At 41.7% G+C, this 17,269-nt stretch overlaps 1 protein-coding gene across 13 annotated transcripts in view; it reads left to right on the top strand.

Annotated features, from left to right (window-relative positions):
* Nucleotides 1-17,269, top strand: part of CTNND2 (catenin delta 2) — a 526,223-nt gene that overhangs the window by 147,307 nt on the left and 361,647 nt on the right. For all 13 annotated transcript variants that reach the window (XM_072153023.1, XM_072153024.1, XM_072153031.1 and 10 more), the window contains one exon: nucleotides 5,996-6,112. In XM_072153023.1, coding sequence (XP_072009124.1) covers nucleotides 5,996-6,112 — 117 coding nt within the window. The remainder of the gene's footprint in view (nucleotides 1-5,995; nucleotides 6,113-17,269) is intronic.

Below are 17,269 nucleotides of genomic sequence, written 5' to 3'. Positions count from 1 at the left end.
GCTGGCATTGTGTCGAACGCGGGGGGTGTGCCATCGGACGATCAGACTGATCAGACTGTTGTTTCTACCAGACATGATGTAAAGCGAGGGTAAAGCCATCAGGACAAGGAAAAAGCTAAAAGGCATCCCACATGCTAAAGCAACACAGGCAGCAGCAGTACAGCAAAAAGCAGGCTGCCTCACATACTACTGTCTCCACTGCTTTATAAGGTCATGTGACCTGATCCTGTACTGAGAAACACAGACCGGTCACAAGACCCTGTATCGGGCCAGGAAGTACAGCAGTGAAGAGACAAATAGAGGCTGCAGCTCCGGGCTTGACATAGGGAGAGAAGAGAAAAATCCAGAGGAGATTTATTTGCATGGGGTTTTTCTGAAGAGGTAAAACTGTCTGTTGAAGAGCCATTGATTCTTGTAGAGGAGTTAAGTTGACCTCTGAATGAGAGGATGCTTAAAAAAACAATGCTAACATAAAGCAGACGTTAAAGAAATGTCAGTTATCAAGCTATTTTGGTGATATGACTTTTTGGAGAATTTTCCATAACTCCAATTTTTCATAAATAAACGCAAAGCATATTACCCAAACTTTTCAACTAAAATTAAGTATAATGAGTCACGAGAAACCAATCTTGTGACTGTGTTAAATCTCATGACGCTTTTGTAAAGCATTCTAAAGTTATAATCACATGTCAGCTATGAAAAAAGGTCTTTGTCAGGAATGTGCAAAATGCCCAAAAGTGTATGGCAGTGGACAGAGCCAGGAGCGTACCAGAAGACGTCAGGGAAACCTCTGCCTGTATCGTGCCAGTCCTGAGCACTTCCTTGGGTCTTCTCCTATCCGTTCTTGAGAGAAGCGTCCCTAGGTGTAATCAAAGCTTCTCCACGCTTGATGATTCCGGTGCTTCTCAGCATTGGCACCGGCACCCAGATCCAGGTCTCTGCTTTTTTTGGACTCTAGTTCTGCAGGGAGCTTCATGGATGCCGCTCTAGTCTCCCGGCATCACATCCCTGTGGTTCGCCTCAAGAAGCCTTTGGTCATCTCCTTTGTCACTGGCCAAATCCTCTCTGACAAACTCCAGTACTGCACCAAGCCTCTGTGCTTGCAAGTTGGTGTGCTGTACAAGGAAAGACTGTCTTTTTATGTATTACCACGGTCCACCGCCTCCATCCTGTTGGGTCTACCATGGTTGCAGCTCCACGCAACCGTTCTTAACTGGAAGACGGGGGAGATCCTTCGGTGGGGACCTGATTGCCAGTCTCGCTGTGTGGAGATGCCTCATCCAGTGCCAGTCTTGGTTTCTTCTGTGGCTCCCAAGACACTGGAGGCCCATTGACTATTGCAGTCTTAACAAGGTCACAGTTAAGAACCGCTATCCGTTGCCGTTGATCACGGAGCTGTTTGACCGTCTTCGGGGAGCCAAGATCTTCTCCAAATTGGATCTTCGGGGGGCCTACAACCTCATTCGTATCCACCAGGGAGATGGAAGACCGCTTTCAATACCCGTGATGGACACTTCCAGTACATGATGTTGCCGTTTGGTCTCTGTAACCCGTCAGTGGTCTTCCAGGAATTTGTTAATTACATCTTTAAAGACTTGCTTTATGTCTATGTTGTGGTCTATTTGGACTATATTCTGATATTCTCTCCAGACCTTGAGACTCACCAAGTCCATGTACGGCAAGTCCTCAGTCGTTTAAGGGCCAATCACCTTTATGCCAAACTTGAGAAGTGCCAATTCCATCAGCAGAGTCTTCCATTTCTCGGCTATATCATCTCCGACAGAGGTCTCCAGATGGATCCTGGCAAGCTGTCTGTGGTTCTTTAGTGGCCTCATCCTGTAGGACTACGCGCTATACAGCAGTTTCTGGGCTTTGCAAATTACTACCGGCGGTTCATCCCGCACTTCTCCTCTTTGGTGTCTCTTATTGTGGCGCTCACCAAGAAGGGCACCAATCCCCGACTCTGATTGTCTAAGAAGCTTTTCCCTCTGCATCAACGTCTTTCAGGTATTCAATGTAGATGTGGGACAGTACCTTAAATCTGGTAAGCGATGTAATAACAAGGTAAGATCATCAGGTTCTCCATGTGTCACTGGCTCTGCGATGTTCACGTGGATCCTATGTTTCCACTTGCGGTATGCAGCGGGCGGCTGTGTGAGTTACTATTTCCTCCAGATGGAAACTCGATTGCAGCGCTTTTGGTTCCGCTTTACTCCGTAGTGGTCCGTATAGGAAAGAAAGGGATACGGAAAAAATAGTGCAGCAGAGCTTCTATTTAGTGAAGAAAATGTTTTAATATTATACTCACAAAAGTAGATTAAAAAACAGGCCTTAAAAATAGATTGTGGTGCACGTTCGGCGTCAATACCCGACTCGAGTTTCGCCAGTAGCGGCTTCCCCGGAAGAGCCAGTGACACATGGAGAACCTGATGATCTTACCTTGTTATTACATCGCTTACCAGATTTAAGGTACTGTCCCACATCTACATTGAATACCTGAAAGACGTTGATGCAGAAGGAAAAGCTTCTTAGACAATTTGTGACTATAAGGAATACTGGACTCCCATTCCTTCCCTTCTCTCATTGCGCCGTCATTTCTGAACAACTAGCCTGATCTTTAGTTTCCAAAATCTTGTTTTATAATCCCCGACTCTGGCCTTCAGCAGCTGAGGAGGCCTTCAAGAACTTAGTCTATGTTTTCATCTGCTCCAGCGTATCGACACAGAGAAGCCTTTCCATCTGGAAGTGGATGCCTCCTCAGTAGGGGCTGATGCGGTGCTCACACAGAAGAGCCCCAAAGGCCGAACCCTCACCTGTGTTTTTTTTTTCTCCAAGACCTTCTCCTTCGCAGAGAGGAATTGTTCCATTGGAGATCGAGAACTGCTGGCGATTAATTTCGCCTTAGAATAGTGGCATTACCTCCTGGAGGGAGCTCAGGTTCCGGTCAGCATTTACACGAACCACAAGAACCTCCTCTATCTCCAGACTGCTCAGCGACTTAATCTACGTCAAGCTCGCTTTTAACTATTCTTCTCCCGGTTCGATTTCCTCATCTGCCTCCTTTATAAGGCAATACCATCACATGGGTGGTGACTGACCATTTTTCGAAGATGTCCCATTTTGTTCCTCTGTCAGGTCTGCCATTGGCTCCACGTCTCCCCCTATGACCCCCAGTCTAATGGGCAGGTGGAAAAAGTAAATCAGACCCTGGGCTGCTATCTATGCCATTTTGTTTTTTGCCAGTCAGGATGATAAGTCCACTCGGTTGCCATGGGCAAAGTTCTGTTATAACTCCTTCAACTCTGCATCCATGGGCTCTGCTCCATTTTTTGTCAATTATGGACTTCATCCTTGCCCTCCTCTTCCTCTGCCTGTGTCATCGGATGTTCCTGCCGTTGAGGAATTGGTACGGTACCTGAAGACCATCTAGGAGCAGACTCGCCTTTCCTTGTCACAGGCTTTGGCTCCAACCAGGCTTCAAGCCGATTAGAGGCGCATACCTCCTCCCGTCTTCGCTCCTGGTGACAAGGTCTGGTTATCCTCCAAGTATGTCCATCTGAAAATCCCTGACTACAAATTGGGACCCCGGTTCTTGGCTCCATTTGAAAGTCCTCAGTCGCATCAACCTGATGGCCTACAAATTGCAACTGCCAGTCATCTAGAACCGCTTCGCCTGGCAAGTTCCTCCTCCTTTGGCGCAACAGGCTGATTCCAACGATGTCTTCGAGGTGAAGGAAATCCTAGACATGACGACGTTGAGAGGTAGGCGGTTCTTTCTTGTGAACTGGAAGGGTTTCGTTCCTGAGGAGAGATCTTGGAAGCCAGAGGATAACGTCCTGGACAAGAGCCTGCTTCAGCGATTTCTCAGGCCCAAGAAGAGGAGGAGGCTAAAGGGGGGTGGGTACTGTCACGGGTGCTCCCGTCACTCCTGTCTTGGATTGTCACCCCACCGTGTCCCTCTGTGTGTCCTTGCTCCCCCAGACTCGCCTGTCCTGGCTCCTTCTCTCCAACGGACTGCCGTGCGCGTGTTTCCGCCTCCTAGGGCGCGCGTGCGCTGTCTGTCAAAAATTTCAAGGGCCAGCGCACCACTGATGAGTGCGCTGGCTGAACACCTCCACCTTATAATCTGCCACCTCCCTTCCTGCCTTGCTGGATCTTTGTGTGCCAGCACCATTGAGAAAGCTTCCCTGAGACTTTCCTGAGGATTTCCTGTGTTCCTGTGTGTTTCTGCTCCTGAGTCCTGTGTTCTTGCGTTCCTGTGTGTTCCTGCTCCTGAGTCCTGTGTTCCTGCGTTCCTGTGTCCTCTGTGCCTGTGTTCCCGTCACCATCTGCCTGGACCTCCCATTGCTGACCCCGGATTGGACTTGACCTTGCATCTCTGCCTCCTGCCCTGAGCCTGAACCTGACCACGAGACTGTGTTCCGCTAAAGTACCTCAACCTCGGCTGCCACCGCGGGCTAGTCGCACCTTTGGAACGACCTTGTGGTACCCTGCCGCAGCAAGTCCATCCCGCTTTGCAGCGGGCTCTGGTTAAGACCAGGTGCCACTCCTCTCCCAGGTGTTGGCTAGTACCGCGGTAGTCCAGAGGATCCACTGATCCTGACATGTTGAAATATTTGACAATTGGCATCTTTTTAAGTGTCCTGGCAGCTTTTTATGACATCCTGGAGTTTTTACAGCCTGATAAACTCTGACCTGAAGACTCCAAAGGACCCATGGTGACCTCACCCCCCCCCTCCTTTCCGCATCAGGACTTGGAAACAAAGAACTGTTTCAATATTCCTGGTCTCTCCTCTCCATGATTAACACTTTGTCCAATCCTGAATGACCCTGTGGACTAATTAGAGGTTCTGAAACCTGAACTAAACAGAGATCTTATAAAACAATATTAGATACAGGAAATAATGTTTACTCTGTGGTGGCTGCTAAGACAAGCTTGGGTGTTCTGTATTTCTCCCACCTCAAGGGAATCAGGATTTACTTTAAGTTGTAAGTTCTGTTATTTTTATCCCTTTTTATTTTATAGCTGTTTTGCCCTGTTGTGTGTCATTTTATTTTGTACCGTATTTTTAGGACTAAAAGGCACACTGGATTATAAGACGCACCATCAAAAAATGCCTGCTAAAATGTAAGAAAAGCTACATAAATGCAATATATCGCCGTAATCACTTTGACCCTTATTAATGCTATTCGGTGTATAAATTACAAAAATAGAAATAGATTTTTTTTGCATCTTTCTTCATAAAAAGCTAAAAAAGCTTAAACAATGGTGTAATGTACCCCCAAATATAGTGTCACTGTTTTTCTTGATGGGTCTAGTTTTTTTGGGGGAAAAAAGCTCAATATAACCCTTGATAAAATTCTGTCAGACTTTGCATAATAATTGTGGCGCACGGTTCGACTGAGCACAGGAATGCCCATTTCAGTGCAGTATAGTGCAGTCTCAGACACTTCTTAAATACATGTGCAAGCAGTTTGCACTGAAAAGAATGTGCAAAGTCAGACAGAACACTGACGCCAATGTCATCAAAATCTCAAAAGCTCAATAGCCTTCATGTTGTTCCATGCCCTTCTGTTGGCCCCTAAAGTACATGTACCACATTCATGTGTGGGTTATTGCACTACTGATAAAAAGTTGCACAACAAAATAGGAGATGTGTTTCCTAATTTTCTCCTGCATGAACGTATAGATTTTAGGACTAAATAATCATTTTACTGTCAAAATTAAAAAATTCCAAGTAGAGCCTCCATTTTGTTTTAATTCTTGTGAGATGCTTAAAGGGTTACCAAGCTTGCCAAAGGCTGTTTTGAATAGTTTGAGGGGTGTAGTTTTATAAATGGGGTGATTTGTGGCAGAGTTTTGAATAAATAGAACTTTGAAAACCCTTACAAAAATTTATTGAATTTGAAATTTAATTAAAAAACCTATAGCCATAAATTAACATTATATTGTGTGTGTTTAAATATAAAAATAAATATCCTTTTCATTTTACAGAAGGTCAAAAAGATATAGAGGATGAACTAACAACTGGCCTTGAACTGGTTGATTCATGCATACGATCTTTGCAGGAGTCTGGTATACTTGAATCACAAGACTTTACATCGAGTGAAAGTAAGTTGTTTTGTTTAACTTTTTTATAAGACTGCTCCATTAAACAACTTGCATATGTTTCTAGGTAGGACACAAGATTAGTTGCTAACCTCAGCGGGCACAAATATAGGAGTCACGCTTAAAAGTGCTTAAAATATATTGATGCTAGAAATCTCCCTCTGAAATACTGTTGTGATAGTACCTGGTGGAGACTAGCATAACACTTGCAGTGCCTCCTCCCCTCTCAAAGGGTGCGGTCACATGTACCGCTACAGCTGCATTTACAAACAGTGCTAGTGTACGGGGGCGGACCACGGAAACGCAAGCGATTGGTCACCAGAACCCGGAGCCTTGCATTGTTTTAATGCAAGACACCTGGTTCTGGTTACCGATCGCTTATGTTTCTATAGAAACGCATACAAGATCGGGACGAGGCCCACACCCATACCCTACCGCTAGCGCTAGTAAACACAGCGCTAGCAGTACGTGTAACCGCACCCTTACAGTTGGGGGGAAGCTAACATATGGTGATCATGCACTAGATTTAAACTATAATCTAGAGTTAAACTTTAATTGCATTCATTTTTTTTCTTTTGCATTATCTTTGCAAATTCACTTGTGTTAAAGGAAATCAACCATCAAAATCAAGCATGATAAATCAGGGACACTGATTGATAGATCCAGGCACTGTAACTGTGGTAATGTTCTGATATTTGTTATGCGTGACCTCCTTCCTCTTAAAATCTACTTTTATGCTAATTTTTATGAGCCTGAAGAGCTCCTGGGGGCATTACCAAAACTGGATGTAACCTGTTGTTTGGGCCATGGTGGGACACACAATGAAAGGAGAGCCATTGAGTTTTTATAGAACAGATTTTGAAAGAATAGTTTTCGAATGTGATCAGTAACTGCTGTAGGTCTGATATATCATCAGGGGACATCTTGCCATTCCAAATAACCCACCCACAATAAATACTTAGTTAAAAACTATTATTAAAAAGCATTACCTTTATCCCTAAATGGTTCCAACTCATCTGATTCGAGTCCAATAGTGGTAAAGGGGTCCATTATAATCTGTGCGCGCTATATAAATAAAGAATTATTATTTATTATATGCAGTGTTCACTGCACTGCCCTGCCTTCATGTTCCTAATTGACAGGTCACACTGCTAGAACATGCTGCTGTGTGGAAGAGAGAGAGCTTTGTTGCATCATTGACTACTCCATGTCATGTGAAAAGAGTGTCAAGAGAATGTAGGAGATATACATATGGTAGATTGATGATAGAAGATACATATTAAAGATGATATAGATTAATAGATGCATAAATATAAAGTAGATTATATATAGATAGCTAGATGATAGAAGATAGATAAATAGATATGAAAGATAAATAGATACAGTAAAATAGAAGTAGAAGATCAATTGCTAGATGGTTAGATAAAAGATAGGTAGTTAGAAAACCTGAGTGAAGTTGCCCCCCCCCCCCCCACCTTGTTCAAATCAAACAAAATTGGTGTCAAACGTTTGTGTTGGTTTGTGCAGCAGAAATTTTTGTTTGTGCCGCTATCATTTTTAAGATTATTAATTATTAATAAAAGTTTCCAGAGGTCATCAAAGGTCAAACAGCCCCCCCCACATTGCCCAAATCAAACAAAACTGGTACCAATCAATTGTGCTATGTGCTGATTTTGTTTTGAATATATTTACACATGTTTAAAGGTCAAAAGGTCAACCAGCCCCTCCCCCCATTAACCAAATCAAATAAAACTGGTGTCAAACGTAAGTGCTACTTTTTCTGCTGGTTTGTGCAGAAAAAAATGTTGTTTATGCTGCTATCATTTTAAATATATTCAGAATTTTTTCCAGAGGTCCTCAGAGTTCATTCCTTCCAAAGTACTATGTGTTTGGTAGCTCCCCCTTGTAATCAAACCAGAGAAGTGTCACTAAGTTTGTTTTTTTTACCAGTTCATCCTTAACACCTAAGACTATGTAAACACCTAAACGTTCCTTCCCCCAGAGTATTCAAATAATCTTTATTATTTATAGTGAAATTCTGGGACTGCCCCTCACAATCTACATACACATGTGACTGATGACAAGAGAGAACACATGATGCCATAAATGTCCTTTATATAAAGCTGATGATAAAGCTAGAATGTGCAACTAATTATAAAGATACTCTAGTGAGGGGGAAGGGTCCTGCAGAGTCCAGCTACAGCTGTCATTTAAAGAGTTGTACAATGTCTATTCTTTGCTGAGGTCAATGACCTAAGACAGCCAGCACATGGCAATCGCTGTGTTCAAATACACTCATTACAGTTATTAATTACTTTGCATTCACATTTCCTTCTTTTGAACACATTTATTACCTCCATATGTTGTTGCACCCAAACAGCTACTGCTGGCCAGATACCCCGGACCAGGAAACTCAAATATCATTCAACATTTGACCTACAACTTAATAAGGAAATACTACAACTTTGGAATTCTTGCAGACCAGTCATTTCACTATATTAAAGGGATTTATATCAATCATGTATATTAAATATAGTATTGAAGTATGATCTTATGCGGCGCCAAACTCCAGAAGTTCAAGGGTCACATCATCTAACTTCAGAAAGATTTAATCATCTCCCCTTGGACTCTGCTGAGCTTGGACCACCCGCAAATTGCAAGAGGCTTCCAAAAGATCTTGCCGAGGATTGTCATTCCCCGTGACGTCATCGGGGAGTGGCGATCCGTCACTATGACAGCCTCGGGTCTTCGGCAAACCCGGGGCTGTCTCTTTTTGACCCTTTCATTACAATGTGCTATCAGTAGTATGGCAGTATATGGTAGGATCAATCAGACAACCTAGGGTTAAAGTACAGACAAAATGCACACAGAATGCAAAATTTAACTGAGCTCATTTGTTGTCAGGTGACCTGGTACCAATTAACCAAATTGAAGGATATCCGTTACATTTCACATTAAACATTTTACCCTATGACAATACAAATAGACAGTACTTCCTTTTTAGTCACATTAGCTGGGAAAAAAACATAAACACGTTAATTCACTTATACTAATACTAGATAAGGCTTAATCCTTAACCCCTTATCTCCGACACTAGTTTTCAGCTCAATGATCAGACTCGATTTTTCGAAACTGACATTTATCACGATAATTGGTTAGAACTTCGGAATGCGTTAACATATCCAGGTGATTTTGAGATTGTTTTCCCGTGATGCATTGTAGTTCACGTTAGTTAAGGACACAGCCATTTTGTAGCTTAAGGATCAGCCCAATTTTTTGGATTCTGACATGCGTCGCTTTATATGGTTCTAACTTTTGAACACTGTTACTTATCTAAATGATTATGAGATTGTTTTTTTCCCCACATGTTGTTCTTCATTTTCGTGGTAAATTTTGGCTGATAAGCTTTGCGTTTATTTACAAAAAAAAAAGAAAAAATGATGAATTTTTTTGAAAAATTTGCCATTTTTGAAATTCAAAATCATTGCGTTTTCTGGCAGATAGATTTACCACGTAAATAAATTGCTGAATAACATTTCCCATATGTCTACTTTACATTTTCATATTTTTTGAAATGTCTGGATAATTTATTTTGATGTCACGCGGCTTACAAATCAAATATCTCTTTTCCGGATTTTCAGAATTGACTATTTTGAGGATAAATACAGTTTTGAATGACATTTTACATATTTAGCATCAAAACCCTCTACATAACCAATCTATTTTAAAATCTGCACCCCTCAAGCTATCAGAAACAGCTTTTATGAAGATTGTTAACCCCTTGAGATCTTCATTGTAATTGATTCAAAATAGAGGTGAAATTTAGAACGATCAAACTTTGCCGGTTATACGTTCATTTAACCCTAAAATCTATCATTTTTGTATTGCTGTCTTCCAAGTGGCATAACATACTTTTTTGACTACGGAGCTGGTTGATGGCTTGTTTTTTGCGGGACATGTTGTACTTTGCACCAGAAACATTCTGGAGTACATATGTTTTTTTGATCACTTTTTATAGCCTTTTTTGTGGAATTGAATATGTAAAAATCATAATTTTTGAAGGGCTTTTAACAGTTTTTTTACAGCGTTTTTTTTTTATGTGCGGGTTCAATAATTATTTACTGTTATTCTACGGGTTTCTACGGACGCGGTGATACTGTATATGTGGGTTTGTGTTATGATTTTGACTTTTTTTGCGTTATATGTCTCATTATGTTTTGGGGCTTTTGGGCATTTTTATTGATTTCTTTCTTTATTTTCTATTGAAAAACTTTTTTTTTTACTTTTTCCCTTTTTGCAGCATGGGACTGTGCCAGTAAGATGACGTCATAGACGCCATCTTACTGGCAGTTCTCGCAGGCAGTGCTGGGAACCAGATCAGACCCCAGCACTGCCATAAGAACGATCGGCGCCCCGGGGGGGGGGTGCGATCGTGGGGGAAGGACTCCCCAAAGGCATGTTAGATGCCGGGCGGCTTTAACTGGTTAAGCATCCGCGATCAGAGCCCTCTCCGATCGTGGGTGTTACATTGGAGTGCCAGCTATATGTTACAGCCGGCACCCCGTGTTTCCCGATGCCGGGTCGGCTCAGATCTTTAACTGAACCGGCATCGGCTATGCGTCTGATATATCGGACGTTGAGCGCTAACTCACTGCACTCAGCGTCCGATATATCGGACGCAGAGCTGGAAGGGGTTAAGTGTTTCACATGGGTTTTAACAATATGAATCTGCAATTTAGAAACTAGAATTTTTGGGGAAAATGCGATACCCCATTTGTGCTGGTAAACTTCTGTACTGGCGCTTGTGTACTGGTAATGCGAACATATGAGGCTTATTATTTGCGGAATTATTTGTAAAAATAATTCATTATGGTGGTCTATAGCTTATACATGAGATTTTATTAACTATTTAAAGGGGGACACAAACAAAATCATAAATTTTTATTTTGGGTTTTTTGTACTTTTTCCCACCTTGCTGATCGTAATGTGAAACTAATATTATATATTTATTCTCTGGTTCACTACGATTACGATACCTCATTTATATAGTTTTTCTTATCTTTGCTCTATTTTACTGAACAAAACCAATATTTTAGAAAATTGCATTGTTTTTACTATCGACAACTTTTTAGGGCCATAACTTCTGTATTTTTCTATTGACAAATCTGGTTGAGGGCTTATTTTTGTGAAAAAAACTGTTCTTTTCAGTCGTATCATATTAAAGCACATAACTTTTTTTGATCACTTTTTAGAACATTTTTGTTATGGTGTTTGATGAAAAATTGTATATTACAGGAAGTTTTTTTTTACGTCGTTCACCCAGCGGGTACAATATTGATTTAGATTTATTGTACAGTTTAATACAGATGCAGTGATACCAAATATGTACTTTTTTGGTGTTTTGATCAGACTTCTAATATTGACGGCCTTCCCACGATCCTACACCTAGAAATCAGTAACTGTCACCAGGTGCAGCAGAACCAATCTGCACCCTACCTTCACAAACCAACCTGATTAACACTGGATCAAGCGTCTAGCATCAACTTGCATACCGCAGCTGGTTAGGCTACCACCAGAATCCACTAGTCTTCATGTAGAATGGCCTTAATCAACATCAACTAGTTACTTATCATATGCAGGAGTGCTCAAAACAATTTATCCTATGTTACAATGGCCCCTGGAGCATTACCTAACTCATACTCCAGTACATCTTACAGATAGTTAGTTTCTTATTCTAACAACAACTAAACATAGACAACATAGAGAGCCCCCAAGTAGTGATGCTGCAATAGCTGTGACCAGTTATCTGTTGGTGTGCGATTGAGACAAACAGACAGACTGACAGACATACAGAGAAAACAGAACCATCCCCCTCCCTTGGGCAGATGGTGGGGATAGAGACACAGGTTGTTGCTTAGTGCTCCATCTCGTTCCTTCCCCCAGTATATTCAAATAATCTTTATTATTTGTAGTGAAATCCTGGGACTGCCCCTCGCAATCTACATACACATGTGACTGATGATATAAGAAAACACATGATGCCATATATGTCCTTTACATAAAGCGGATGATAAAGCTAGAATGTGCAACTAATTATAAAGATAGTCTAGTGAGGGGGAAGTGTCCTGCATAGTCCAGCTACAGCTGTCAATGTCTATTCTTGGCAGAGGTCAAAGACCTAAGACAGCCATAACAAGGCAATAACTGTGTTCAAATACACTCATTACAATTATTAATTATTTTGCATTCACAATATATTCAAAACAAAAGCAGCACAAGCAAAAATGGGAGCAGCACAAATGTAGCACAATTGATTGGCACCAGCTTTGTTTGATGTGGGCAATGTGGAGGGGGGGGGGGCTGATTTACCTCTGATGAACTCTGGAATCTTTTATTAATGTCTTAAAAACAATACCGGGACAAACGAAAATTTCTGCAGCACAAATGTAGCACAAACGTCTGACACCAATATTGTTTGATTTGAACAAGGTGGGGGGATTGGTATCAAACTTTTGTAGTTAGAAGATATTTAGATAGAAAATGCTAGATAGATAAATGGTTAGAAAGACAAATATATAGATAGGAAATAGATAAATTATAGGAGATAAATAACTAGACAGATATATAGACAGGAGATGGATGATAAGCATATGGTTGAATGCTGGGGTGAATATGCTTATCACCCATCTCCTGTCTATATATCTGTCTAGTTATCTATCTCCTATAATTTATCTGTTCATATCTATATATTTGTCTTTCTAACCATTTATCTATCTAGCATTTTGTCTAGCTATATATCTTCTAACTACAAAAGTTTGACACCAATTTTGTTTGATTTGAACAACGTGGGGGGGCCAAGGTGGCTCCCCCCACCTTCTTCAAATCCAACAATATGATACAAATAAATAGATAGGAAATAGATAAATTATAGGAGATAGATAACTAGACAGATATATGGACAGAAGATGGTTGATAAGCATATTCACCCCGGCATTCAACCAAGGGATATTAAAAGAGCAATGCATCCTCTTCCCACAAAGTCCAAATGCAGGGGTCCCTTGAGGACACGGAGCCGTGGGCAAATGTCCAGTTTGCTGCCCCCTAAAGCCAGCAGCGCATGTATGTATCTAATCATAAGCAATCACAGCATGCCTCCTTGAAGGATGGGGGGCAGTAGAATTCCATGGAGGTATGCTTTGATCATGCCATGTTACTGGTATGTGATCAGAAACATACATGGGGTAGACGTTGCAAACTTAACTGGGTAAAGGACCTTGGAGGACATCACCCTGATCACATGACCTGCTGGAAAGTGGCATGAGACATTGGAAAGAGTAGATGGGAGGGGCCGGCTGAGCAGGACACACCTCCTCTGATACCAGGTGATATAAGATAAAGTTGATTTATGGGGACGTGAGGGAAACATTTTTTAGCTAAAAGATAGGTGTTAGTTATTTAATAGGGCTTAATGGTAACCTGTCACTAGCTGTATTTGTGAAAATGTGGTGACAGGTTCCCTTTAAGCCTCTTTTGTGGATTGTCAATTTTTGGCTTATTTGGCTAATTTGGCTACATTTTTTTTGCTCTCATTTTTTAAGTTGTTGTGTGGCTGTTGTTAAATGTTGTGTCAACGATTTTGGAGTAATGTACCTTTAACCCCTCAACAACCAGGCCTAGAATGTATAACTTTTTTAATTTTCCATGTAAAGAGCTGAGTGAGGGCTTGTTCTTTGCATAACAAATTGCACTTCATAGTGACAGTATTTAATATTTTATACCATTTGTGAAAAAACACATTTGCTCCATTTTCTTGTGGGCTTGGTTTTAACGGTTTTCACTGTGCACTCCAAATGACACATCTCCTTTATTCATTTGTTCGGTACAATGAAGGGGATAAGAAATTTATATAGGTTTTGTAATTAAAACATTTCTGTACAAAAAATTCAATTCAAATTCCTTCTCAATAAAATTCAATTTCAATATTTTCTGGTGTTAATTTCATAATTTGGTGTGAGGATCTGGTGTCATTTTTTTTAATTAAAAGTGGTTATTTCCAGTTATGTACATAGTAAATCTATACTAGATAAAAAGTTTCTGGCCACCTTCCCGGCGCTGCACTTTTCTGACTTTTTCAAAGTAACAAACAATAAAATAGATGCAAACTAATGCATTCCCTACACCCTAAAACAAGTCACAAACATAGGAAAAGCAAGCCAAAAATGTGGCACCAGAATCAAGATGCATCGGGCACACTGACTGGAGCTCAGAAGGGCATATTTTGTTGGACTAGATTGCAGGTCTGTGTTGCATTTGTGGAGCTCCTAAGATATTTGAACAATAAAAACATTAAATGGGTGTTCTGATTTTGGAAGTTATACCCTTCAAGGAATAAAATGGGGTATAGGTAGCATTTTAGCTATGTTGAATCACCGATATATATATATATATATATATATATATATATATATATATATATATATATACATATATACACACACACACACTCACCGGCCACTTTATTATGTACACCTGTCCAACTGCTCGTTAACACTTAATTTCTAATCAGCCAATCACATGGCGGAAACTCAGTGTATTTAGGCATGTAAACATGGTCAAGACAATCTCCTGCAGCTCAAACTGAGCGGCAGTTCTGTGGGCGGAAATGCCTTGTTGATGCCAGAGGTCAGAGGAGAATGGGCAAACTGGTTCGAGCTGATGGAAAGGCAACAGTGACTCAAATCGCCACCCATTACAACCTAGGTAGGCAGAAGAGCATCTCTGAACGCACAGTATGTCGAACTTTGAGGCAGATGGGCTACAGCAGCAGAAGACCACACCGAGTGCCACTCCTTGCAGCTAAGAACAGGAAACTGAGGCTACAATTTGCACAAGCTCAACGAAATTGGACAGTAGAAGATTGGAAAAACGTTGCCTGGTCTGATGAGTCTCGATATCTGCTGCGACATTCGGATGGTAGGGTCAGAATTTGGCGTCAACAACATGAAAGCATGGATCCATCCTGCCTTGTATCAACGGTTCAGGCTGGTGGTGTCATGGTGTGGGGAATATTTTCTTGGCACTCTTTGGGCCCCTTGGTACCAATTGCAACGCCACAGCCATACCTGAGTATTGTTGCTGACCATGTCCATCCCTTTATGACCACAATGTACCCAACATCTGATGGCTACTTTCAGCAGGATAATGTGCCATGTCATACAGCTGGAATCATCTCAGACTGGTTTCTTGAACATGACAATGAGTTCACTGTACTCAAATGGCCTCCACAGTCACCAGATCTCAATCCAATAGAGCATCTTTGGGATGTGGTGGAACGGGAGATTCGCATCATGGATGTGCAGCCGACAAATCTGTGGCAAATCTGTGGCAACTGTGTGATGCCATCATGTCAATATGGACCAAAATCTTCCAGCACCTTGTTGAATCTATGCCACGAAGAATTGAGGCAGTTCTGAAGGCAAAAGGACCCGGTACTAGCATGGTGCACCTAATAAAGTGGCCGGTGAGTGTATATATATATATGTGTATATATATATATATATATATATATATATATATATATATATATATATATACACAATTCCCTTATAAAAATACATTTAAAAAGAATGACCCACTCATCACGAGAGATCATATCTACTGGAGGAGGCATAGGCCATCAATGCCTCTGGACACTGATTCAGAAGGACAAGATTTCCTTCTCTATTTCTTCTGGGAGGTGACCCAGAACAATCACTGAAAAATCCCCCAAACCTCAAGGAATCCCTTAATCAGCTCCAATTACTTGTGGGCAGGTCTGGAATTCATTTTGAAATGACCATAATGATTTGATAACCAAGATACAGGAACAGGCAACTGATGGCTATTTTTCTGATGCCTCAGGAACTCATGGATATAAAGTTACTATTGCTCGGAACACCTGTTATTTACAGAACACCTGTGAGGGGGTATGGTCTAGCCGAGCATGGTGTAGGACGTGTGCTGTGGAGCTCCCGCCAAACATCCGTTCATTTATCCAACTGCAGTTTGCAATTCTTGGAGTGTGTTAGCCTCACAGCACATTGTGATACCTGGGTACTTGCTGGCGTGTCTTTTCCTGCCAACCCGGCCCTCACGATGCGGCAGAGTGAAATAGCCGGTAATCTGGAACGCTTTGCCCGACAGGCAGGAGAATCCAGGACTGGCTGAGACATATGGCACGAGACATGCTGCCCTTGGATAGGACCTCTTAGATGACCAGGACTCTGTGCCACCATCTAAGCAGCAGAGATCCAAGCACCTGTCAGCCCCCAATCCTCCCTTTCCCCCCGCTGCAGAGCCGACTATCAGTGATGTGCTCAGAGCCAGGGCTAAGGGGAATTCAACTATGGCTCCCTTGGTCTAGCAGGTTCGAGTTATGAGGGAAGAACTGTCTGTGTTTCGGCATGATGTACATAAGATAACTGAAAGAAGCACGGAAGTGGAGCAACATACTTCTAATTTAGAAATAATCTGAAGAAATGTAAAAAAGCCTATAGAAGGGCTCAACAGGAGATCATGGCCCAATGGGCTAAAACAGATGATTTGGAAAACGGAACCAGGCGTAATAACGACCGCCTGATAGGCTTCCCCGAGGAGGTGAAGGGCCAAACATGACTGCTTTTATTGAAGAATGACTCTTACAGAAGATTTATTCTATAGATCGGGCACGCCTAGTACCTAGCAGACCCCGGGTCATGGTCCGCGGCCTATTTTGGCCTAAGTCCTCCATTGCATGGACAGAGACTCTACTGCTCCTTGCCTGTGACCATTCAGGCCTCACAGTAAATGGTTCCAATATATCATTGTTTCCGGACTACTCTATCAAAATCCATAAGCAACGTGCAAAGTTTGCAGATATCAAAGGGCGCCTGAGACAGATGAAAGTGGTTATTTCCTGCAAATCTCAGGGTGGTAGCTCTGGGGTCCACTCATTTTTTTGAAGACCCGGGTCCAGCACTGGAGTGGTTTGATCTACATGAGACCCAATTGAAAGCTCCATCGGAAGAGGAACAATAATTATTGACTGGCTGCAGCATATCTTTTCTATATAGTATTTTATTTCTTTGCTGAGAGTTAATGTGGCATAGGGTTGTGTGTCCACACCAGAATTCTGAGTTTTGT

Source organism: Engystomops pustulosus, chromosome 5 (genome assembly GCF_040894005.1).
Source record: "Engystomops pustulosus chromosome 5, aEngPut4.maternal, whole genome shotgun sequence".
NCBI classification, from domain to species: Eukaryota; Metazoa; Chordata; class Amphibia; order Anura; family Leptodactylidae; genus Engystomops; species Engystomops pustulosus.
This window is presented reverse-complemented; position numbering and strand designations above follow the sequence as displayed.